Genomic DNA, 10,654 nt, shown 5'->3' on the forward strand with positions numbered 1-10,654 from the left:
TTTTGGAAAAAGGCTGCAATGAAACAAAGAGTGAAAAATTTAAAGGGGTCTGAATACTTTCCGTACCCACTGTAAAATCGGCGGGTTTGTGCAGGAATTCCTGTTTCGTGCTAGTGACGGTTCTCTCTGACCAATCAGTAATCTGCAGTGTTTCACCTTCTTATATCAGCTTAGCTCGCTTGGAACCTTGACCGAGGTGGTACCAAAACAAGTATTGGGTACTATCAAGAACATTTGCTAATGCAAAACCAAAAAGAGCTGAGTAGAGTAGAGCCGTGCGGTGCCCTGCTCTGGAAAACAACAAAACATAAGGAGTGACAAGCCTAACTCAAGATAACTCTGACGACGTTGTCAGTTATTTTTTCAGACTTTGCAAAGCTGAATCCAGAGCCACAAAAGACATTTTACCAGTTTTCACAGGCTGAGTGGAACGCCCCGTGATAGGTAAACTGATCTTTATATATAAATAGCCCACAGACTGCAACACAAATGTACATGTTTTAGTTGTATAATAATAATAACAATAATATTACTTTTAATTTATATACCAGTACAGCACTTTTCAAAGTACTTAAAGACACTTTACAATAAAAACCAGTACATTAAGAACATTAAAAACAAGTAAAGCAATAAAACAGACAGCGACAGACACAGACACATTTTAAAAGCATGTGATACAATAAAACCAAGAAATAACAGCAGGTCAAATGTAGTAATAATAGACGGTATAGGCTAATCTGAAGAGGTAGGTTTGGAAATATGATTTGAATGTGTCCAGGTCAGTACAGTCACTGATGTGTAGGGGACAGGCAAACAGGTGATTCACAGAAACTGAAACGCAAGGTTTAAGAGAGAAAGTGTATAGAGAGTGAGATGAATGGTGGTTAGGAGAAGGGAAGACAGGAATATGGGAAAACAACAGGGGATCAGTGGGAGGGAAAGCAAAACAAGTTTATGTTGAGAAGAGGAGGAAGCAGGAGGAGGAGTGGGGAGCGGAAAACAGTGATATGGAATTGAAGGAGCAGCATAAGCAAATAGAGGCCAGACCCTTAGTGGGGGTTGGATTTCTGGGGCAATCACACAAACCAAACTGAGCTCCAAAAAAAAACTTTTGAAATGCATGGAGGGAGACATCGGCATTCCAGCACTTAATGAGCAGTGAACACAACATCTCCCCTGATCTATTTCTCCACAAAGCGTTGAAGATTTTCCAGTGTTACAGACCAAGCGGATGTCAATATATGAAGGATTATAGGGGTTTGACCCTAAGGTGCTCTGGTTAGGCTTTAGAGGATGAACTGAAGTTAAACAGAATGAAAGACAGCCATGAAAACGGAGGTTAAGCCCTAGGGGTTTTCCTCAATATTGAAATGTCCTACTGTTTTCAGGGCTTAATCTAAAGGAGATTAACTCTTCTGTGGCCATTTTGCCGCCTTTAAAAGTGCCTCCCGGCCCATGCATCGCTCATTAACTGCCATTAATAGTAACATAAGGAAAATAGCTGCCACCTCATCCAAGGGGAAATATGAAGAATGAAGTAGTTGAAGTGGGAGGCAGAGTTTCAAAAATGAAGTAGGCCAAAAACTATGTAGGGTATTACAATGTGCATCTCTTGTAACAAATGCAATCAGTTAGTTGAAATTAATAGTCGTTTAATCCATAAATAGAAAATGGATCTACAAAAAACTATTTTAGTAATTAATTGTTTTTGTATCAGCTTTTCAAATGTGAGAATTTGCTGTTTTTCTGTGCCGTATAACTTTGTCAAGTGAATATCTTTGGCTTATGAATAAGTCACATTGACGTCTGGAAAATTCACTTAAGCATTTTTCGCTAATTTAATCAAGTGATGGTGAAATTAAACTGCATTGGTTATGAAAATAAGATATAATTGGAAAGATTTGAGATTTGTGGTGTCTTTGTTGTTGCTTTTGCAAAGACAGCAAAATCTACAAGTCATGCAGCTGTAGCCTGAGTGTCCTCTTGCCATGCAGGAATCCACAGCGGTCAAAGGTCAAGGCAGGCCTCCACCGACCTACTAGGAAGGGTAGCATGGTGCAGGCCAGAAGTTCACAGTTGCTCAGACTCCAGGTCAGATGACTGTATATCCATGTGTGTGTCAGCGTACTGGCCATAGGTTAAAGGTCATCGGCCTGGTATTTTACAAAATAAACTAACAATAAACCAATATCCTATACCTTGAAATTGAATATAAAGACCGTAATAGACCTCCTCTCTCTGCACCCTCTGCACTGCTAAATAATTAGCACCCTAGCAAGCGAGCTACGTAGCTTACCAGCCAGCTGGCCAGCCTCATTACATTAGTGAAATGTAACAACTTAATGTTTCATTCACACACTCAGTATGAAATATAGTGAAGTAAAATTGAATGAAGGAAAATGTGAGCAGATCAAAGCTGTACTTTCATTTTAATACTCCAGTAAATGTATTGGGAGAGCAACAAGAGAAACACATTGATAGATGAATAATCTTGCCAGTATTGTCTTGCTAAAATAATTAAAATTGAATTGAACTGAGGAATAGAGATAATAGGGAATAAGTGAGAGATTGTTGGCAGTGTAACAGAAAGGGACAGATACAAAATGTACAGTAAATCACTATGGTGGTGTGTGGTGTGATGACATTCTTGGTTGACAGACAACAGGAGATACAGTTGTATAGCTTAACTTTCACTCTGGTTAACCACACAAACCCCAGTCAGGATTCACGTTTATTGTTTTGTTTTTTTTAACAACGGGATGTTTAGCAGAAGTAATTGTAAATGAAATACAGTGATGTACACAAATAAGCTCATGCAATGCCTTAATGTGCCCAAATGCAAAGTGTTTTTATGGTGATTATGTCAGTGTGGAAAGAGACGTCAAATGTGGAAAGTAGACTGATGGCTAAATCTTCTAATACAGTCTGACAATAATCCACTTTGTAAACAGACCACATGCCAATCAGCTGTCCCAGATTACCCAGTCATTACAGCTTGGCTTTACCCTGCACACACAGAAAGCATAAAATGCCGACACATAACCTAAAATGGAACCTAATGCGCAAGAAAACAAAAAAGAAACTGACAATTGTTCACTCATTCCAATGTAAATTCTTCTTGAGCTTTTTGTGGGTCTTTTTGTACCTTCCCCTATGCTTAAAACACAGATATTGCAGGTCTGCAATAAAAAAGAGGTCTGTCCTGTGGCATTTATTCTGTTTCAAATTAGGCATACGCCATGGCAGACTGTAAATCGAGGACCCCATCCAAGCCATCGGGGTGGTATTGACATTACCCTGAAAGGGAACGGAGTGGCTGAAAGCTTCGCTATTCTCTACTTTGGGTCTGACTGTCTGCCAAGTTAGCCAGCATCCAAGGCGTCTCTCCTCAGCAGAGCTTGGTAAACCTGGGCCAAGCTGGGCTAAGTTAAGAAGGTTTGTTTTCTAACTCTAGCATACAACAGATGTTATTAAACAATGCATACTCAACTATTTTAGTTGGGAGGGCATTTGACAGCAAGCAAAAACTCTCAGTCTCTGTCTTACACCTTCTTTCTCTCATTCTACCAACCAGACAGTCCATTATCCATCGGGGAACGCAGGCCAGCAAGCCAGCCAACCTAAGATCTGATCAGTTTGCTCTTAAGTGGACTCATGCCAGGCTGCAGTGCGGTGGGAGCCAATAAATCATAGTCAGTCAGCATCAGACCCAGCACTACCAGAGACAGACCAGGGGATATGGAGTTCTAGCCAGCAAATAAACACTCCACCCCAGCCCAAGGCCAGCATAATGACCGTCATTAACCTAACCTCCCTCCATCACCCACTCAGAGAACCATAGAACCAGAATACTGAGTTACTGACAGTCCACTGTGATTTCTGCAATACTTAGATGAAAGCATTACAGTAAGACACAAACCAGATTTTGCACGGATTCTTTTGAGGGTAAATGAGTCATTGTAAAATTCACTTTCACTACACAAAGCCAAAACATGTACTACTCACTCATCATTTGATTTCTTCCCCCTACGGCTTCTGTCCAGAGATGAAACATTCTCAAGTGTAGATGACTAATTTCCCCGATTCCAGATCAACTGTGATTTTTTTCAGCCGACACTCCAGCAGTTACTGAAAATAATGTCAACACATTAGACCTATTTGCTTTGGCCAGCCTGCCGCAGCACATGGGAGGTGCGTTCAAGTTTTGGAATAATTCAAGTGACAGTTACCAGGCAACACCTAGAAATGAAATGAAATAATTTAAAAGATCTCAAACATTTATTCAAATAACTTTAGTGTGTGGTACTCGTACTAGTCCGCAGCCCGGGGTGCAAATAGAGCTTTTAAGCCTTAACAAGTTTCAGAGATGCTGTTATCTCTTCACCTATTTACTTCGGCACACAAAGCTATCACTACATTATGTGTACTAGTGTTTCCAAGACTTAATGATGTCATGGAAAAGGTCTGCAGCCTTTTGTGACATGTTCTCATGTTCTGTCTGTTACACAAACTGTGAAAGGAAAGTATTCTTCAAACAGATGATTTCATGTTTTGGGTTTAATGCCAATGACCTCATTCATTGGTTTAATGAACACTTGATGATCAGACAGGATAACTTTGTCATGGTGTCTGTACAATGGACATTAGAGTAGAAAATGCTAAAGGACTTTGCTTGCTCAAAGTTTGGCACAAACAGCTCCTTTGAAATATGTCTAAAAGCCTTCCATATAAACCCAAAATGAGTGACAAGGCAATCAAATCTTTTTTCTATTATGCAGCGGGGATCGTTACTGAATACGTTTTTAGAAATAACACCAATTATAGGACGCTATCGCTACAGATTTGTTCTTCATCTCATCTCTCATTTCCTCCTGTACTCTATTTCTTTCATATTTTTCCTGCCCAACGTTATTCTCTCTGCTGCTTTGTCACCTACAGCAGTGAAACAAATGCCCCTTTTCATACCCCCCTTGGGTGATACGAATACCTCATTTCCTGTGGCTTGGCACCGGGGGAACCATAAGCTGGGACAGATGGAAGTCTGATTGGAATAACTGATGCAGACACTGAAAACGGGGCCCAACAAAACATCCTTTGTTTTTCAAGAAGTGGCTAAATATACAGTGAAAACTCTTTGCAGCACTGACATATATCCCACACCCAGATTCATGGTTTAAGTAGGTTAGAATTGGACTGCAGGAGAGAAAAGTGACAGGGGGGTTGCTGCTGGTAAGAGGTGATCCCTGTAGCTCATTTCACGGGATACTCCCCACATCCAGACACTCAAATGAACCACACATTTAAAAACATACACATGTATGTTAATGTGTGCACACCCTCACACTATTTTCCTGCCTCCATTTAGCAATCTCAGTCCTAAACTACTTTCTTCAGCTTAACTAATACACTCAGTGGAATTTGGGTCATGCTTTTTACTCATCATCCCCTCGTGAGATGTATAGAAAGCAGCTTTTTCCCTCTTTTCCCATGAAAAATGTAAATTTGCTTTAAATACACTGGGAGATTTCAGTGTGGCGAGCAGCCTGTTAAGGTCAAACATTTGCTGTTTTTGAGAAAACAATGTGGTAGTATTCAGCAGCATAATTTGGTATAAGTCGAGCTTGGCCCCAGCCCAGAAAGGAAAGCTGTTTAAAGAGAGCTTCCAGGAAAGCAGAAAGGGGAAAGACATTTGTATGTTAAAGTTTATCCAGATACATCTACAAATGCTCTGAGTTGTGTGTACAAAACCAAACTTAATTCACGTGTCTACTTTTCAGCACTCTTGTTATGAAAGCTTTTACAGTATAATGTGACTACAATCGATAGTAAAATGTATCATGCCTTACTGCTCATTTGGGATTTGCAAGAGTCATTGACGCACAGACACAGATTGTCATTCCTACCCTCTCAGTGTCTCCTGGCCACGGCGTCGAACCCGCTGCACCTCTTTCTGGTCCACAGTGCCGGTGAAGCGACTGGCTTGGTATGGTCCATTCCCAGTTTCTCCGCTAGCCACATGGAACGCTGTAAGACACATTGCCGCCCATCCCAGCAGCACCTGGGCCAGCTTCCCTGATCCCATTGGTCGGTCTGGCTATCCCTCCAATCGTATGTCTATGTGACCTTTTACGCTCTCTGACTGTCTGTTCACCGTATGGACCCAGGCTGAGCAGAGGGATCTAATCCAGGATCCAGATCAAAAGTCCTGGTGTGCACTCCAGAGTAGGGGCTAGACAGAGGAAGAAAGAAGATGAAAGCTAAGAAATACTTATAATAATAATAATAATAATTTTATTTGACAGGGACAGTGTACATTAATCAACATTACTGTAAATGCACCAGAATTAGCCAAAAGGCTATTTTTCATCCGTTGTCCCTGGACAGATCTTAAAATTGTCTCCTATAAAGAGGTGGGTAGACCAAAGTTATAGCCAGTGTGTAGGTTCCATAGCCGATGCTTGCCTTCGCCAAATCACCAATCACTTATCACTTATCAAGCTTACACTGAGGGTGAAAGTGTTTTTTTGTCTGACGTACCCCCACGGCCTAGTCAGATGAGCTCATATACTCCTTCATCAGCACCATATTTCAAATGTGTTCAAATAATTAAAATGGAGTCTCTGCCTGTATGCTTTACTTTTTTCACAGCCGTTTATCCGATTGCCTTCACACTTGGCAGGTGTATTGCTGGATGCAAAGAAATGCAATGTGGAGTGCAAGCTCTTGACATCTAATGGACATGTTCATTAGTAGTGCATTATGTACACACCGCTTACTAAGAGGAAACCCCTATTATACTTATATATTATATATATATGTTATATATCATTATTATTATTATACTTATTATTATTATATACAGATCTATTTCCATCACTCGCTACAGTACAATACATTCAAAAATAGATGTAGAAATAGACACCAAATATTACATTGTGGTAAACTCAAACATTGTCAACATTAGAGGTGTAACTTTCGGAATTATTGATTTTGTATATACAAATACAATTCCAAATAGCTGTTAACTTTAGCAAATAAAGCATATACTCTAGCATTCCTGGTGGACGCAACTTTCTCTTCGCAGGTGTATTGTTTAGTGTCAAATGTGATATTGTTTGGATGAGCCATTTTTTAGATCAAGCAATCGGCCTGCACCTTTTGAACAGGCATTGTAGTCCAGCTATCACCAGACCAAGCCAAGCTCAATAGATTTGAGATTGAGCATTGGTCTGGGGAGCCTGCTCTGTATTTTCTCTGCACAAGAGGTGTGACCAACAGGCACAGTTCAAATGACTCAGTCGGACAGATATTCAACCAATCAGACCAACGGTCCAGGTGACGTAGAATCAACCTTGGCATCACCGGGTGGGCGCTATGTTGAATGTAAACAAGAAGCTGCTTGGTCGCTTCTCGATCTTCATTGTGTTAAACCTGCCGATAGCAAGCCAGGTAGATAAGCCTGTTTGTGATTGGTTCCCGCAAAATTGTGAACTGAAGGAGGAGAATTAAACGTGAAGGTTTCTAGACCGAACTGCAGCGCACGATCAAATGAATCAAATTGAATAAGGCTGGGTTAGCTCAGTTGGTAGGGCGCGCACATGTAGAGGTTTACACAGCAGCCGCAGGTTCGGCTCTCATGTCATTCCTCCTCTCTCCCCTTTCATGTTTTAATCTGTCCTGTGAAGATAAAGGCCCAAAATGCCCGTAAAGATAATCTCAAAAAATAAAAAAGCAAAATTATCTCATACAAATAAATCATCATGTTGTTTTTGTCTGCATTTGTGAGTTAGCCTACTAATTGGATTTGGCTAGATGTTTCATCTATTTATCTTTTACTTTCAGTCAATGCCTGGCTAGCTAACTTCAGGTGTTTATTCATGACTTTAAGCTAATTGTTTCAGCTGTTTATTCATTACTCTTAGCTAATCGTTTCAGCTGTTTATCCGTTACCTTTAGCATAGACCTGGCTAGTTACCGTCAGCTGTTTATTCATTACTTTTAGCTAACTAACTTCTCTGGTAGTTTGGTAACTATTTCCATCCACTCTCAATTTGCTACATGTCATTTTATTGTGTTACAACTGACAAGTTGATCGGCAGCTTACTAAAAAAGTTAATTAGTTGATCTTTCCACATACCTCCTGAACAACCCCCTGGGTACAAGTATCCCTAGTTAGGAATCATTGCTCTAACAGACCAGAACAATTTCCCCCTTGTAAAACAGTTCAAACAAATCATTCTCATATATTTTCCAACCCTAAAAATGTGTGAAGAACAATACACAGTACAATTCTCTTGTGAAATGGTTTGTTATGGAATTATTCACTGATTTGATTTTTGTGTTTGTGACATGCTTGGTGGTTATACCAAGAAAAGAGAAAACATATGAGTTGGGGGTGAAGAAAGAAGAGCATACAAGGAAATAGAAGAGACACTTAAATCCTGACTTCCAGCAATCTGTTTTCACTATACTGCACTTCAAAGCACTCTCATAAGTGGTTTATCACCCCACTGACACCAAATACTGTATGTAGTGACTACACACTACAAAGAGAGAAGTCATAAACTGATTAGAGAGACATGCAGTGTGTTGAATATTAAATATTCATTGTCAGTTAAAGGATTCTTAATAAGGATTATAATAAAACCAAATAAATAGTTATACATTTAATAATCTCTAAATAGTAAGATTGCATTGCCCCCTTTAGGCCTCTGAATAACTTTTGACAGAAATAAAAGAGGGGAGCATCCCTCAATTTTGGATTTGCTTACCCTATGCATAGCTTATATAGTCTTACAACCGTGTCCTAACTTCATTACATTAAACTGAAAAAGATCCGGAGCCAAAGTGTTTTGGACAGCCATGAGTTTTATTTTCTCTTCTCTACCTCACGGACCACAGGTTTAAGAGCCAACTGTGGGCCCCTGGTGATATATGACTGAAGCAGACATAGCCACATTATATTTATGGGCTGAACAAAGAAAAGAAAAGAAATATGGCTCTGCATCCCACTGACACACTGATTAATTTTAAAAAGAAGTTGAGAGATAGATGAGCAGTGAATTCACTTCAACATGCAGATGAAAAGAAAAATGCTAGCAGAGACAGGGTCTAGACAGGAAGACATAGAAATCAAAAGATACTAATGTTAACAAAATTGCATGTAATTATTCCCATTATTATTTTTTTTAGGGGAGAGACAAATAAAAGTATGCTACTTAAATGTATATTGACAACAATCCTTTGTGGTGGTGCATAAGCCTAAATGCAGTGGTAAACTCTTAGTAGGGCTTATTAAGCGTCATATGATCCGAGTAATTAAAAAAACAAAAGATTTTTCCACACAAAAAACACATGGCTTTAGCTGCTTGAGTAAGAAATGTGAATGGAGGCGGGATGAATGCAGAACAAAAGAAATGCCTGATCAATTACCGAGTGGGAGCTCTGCTGCACTTCTCCAACCCTGCTGTCAGAATAACGCAGGTAAAGGCGTCTGCATTATCAATTACTCCATTAGCATTGGTGCGCAACATGTCCTTTATCTGACATTCATTTTAATCGCAGAGTGATTTGAGACGCAAAATCGCAGCGTATCTTTACATTCCTAAGGGAATATTAAGAAATGCAAAAACCAGTTGGTACCGTTAAATAGGTTTTTACTTGGATGAATAAAATCAGTATGAGAAGCGCACTTAAAGTCCATAAAGTAACCTATAAAAAAATTTCAGGTTCCATCTGCCACACTTAAGAAGTAGCTATAAAACAGCCATAGGAGCAGTTGTAACTTGACAGAAAGACTAATTTATTTATTGCAGCACTGAAACGAGCTCAGGTCACCGCAACTTTATGAATGGAGAAAAACACAGCTCCAGCTGAAACACACATTTTATTCCACGTTACTTGCCGGGAAAGTTGATACCAAAGTATGAAAACTCCAACAAGGCGAGCAACCTAACTGTAAAACGTGACTAGTCTGTCGGTTTTTTTCCCATGCATTTTCTCAAAAAGCCGGTTAAAAAAAGTGCAATTTCACCCGCTCAGGAACAAACGTTAGACTTTGTATCCCTTTTCTGCGTCTAAATCTTATAATTGAGCCCCATCTATCTAACAGACGTGGACAAATAGATAATCCCCGTGAAACAACGGGCTTCTGAAACAATAGTCACAATCCAAGCTATTGATAAGTTCATTGAACTGCATTCAACAGATCACTAATGAGCACAATACCTTGCAACAATTGGAGTGCCTTTGCGTCGAGGAGCCCAGTGTCGGAATTTGAGACAGGATATGTGCCCCACAATGGAATATTGAACTATAGCCTTGTGAGAAAAAGAGAAAAGTTAGGGAAATGCCCTGTTTGGGAGAGGGGAGGGGACACAAGAGTGAGGCAGAGACAGAGGGAGAGAGGGGGTAGTAACGGACTGCAGGACAAACCCACATTCCTCAAGACTCCTTGTTATAACAGGGGCCAAGCAGCTAAACCTTCACACTGTGGCTAACAAGGCTTCACTATCATCACTCTGCAAAACAAAAAAAACACTCACTCAGGCTACCTCAGTGATGAGACAAAAGTTTCACCAGAGTAGAGTCTCTTTGATATTTTTTTTATTTCTAAGCAGCATTTGCATTAACATCAGGCTAGGGAAAACGAGCT

At 39.9% G+C, this 10,654-nt stretch overlaps 1 protein-coding gene across 3 annotated transcripts in view; it reads right to left on the reverse strand.

The window, feature by feature from the left end:
• The window catches only part of fbn2b (fibrillin 2b), a 61,300-nt gene extending 50,932 nt beyond the window's left edge, over nt 1-10,368 (reverse strand). For all 3 annotated transcript variants that reach the window (XM_034881803.1, XM_034881804.1, XM_034881802.1), the window contains exons 1-2: nt 10,228-10,368; nt 5,904-6,229 (exon numbers count right to left, since the gene is read on the reverse strand). In XM_034881803.1, the coding sequence (XP_034737694.1) occupies nt 5,904-6,082 (179 nt within the window). In that variant the 5' untranslated portion in view covers nt 6,083-6,229; nt 10,228-10,368. The remainder of the gene's footprint in view (nt 1-5,903; nt 6,230-10,227) is intronic.
• Nucleotides 10,369-10,654: the final 286 nt, after the last annotated feature.

The sequence above is a fragment of the Etheostoma cragini genome, chromosome 9, assembly GCF_013103735.1.
Source record: "Etheostoma cragini isolate CJK2018 chromosome 9, CSU_Ecrag_1.0, whole genome shotgun sequence".
In the NCBI taxonomy this organism is placed as follows: domain Eukaryota; kingdom Metazoa; phylum Chordata; class Actinopteri; order Perciformes; family Percidae; genus Etheostoma; species Etheostoma cragini.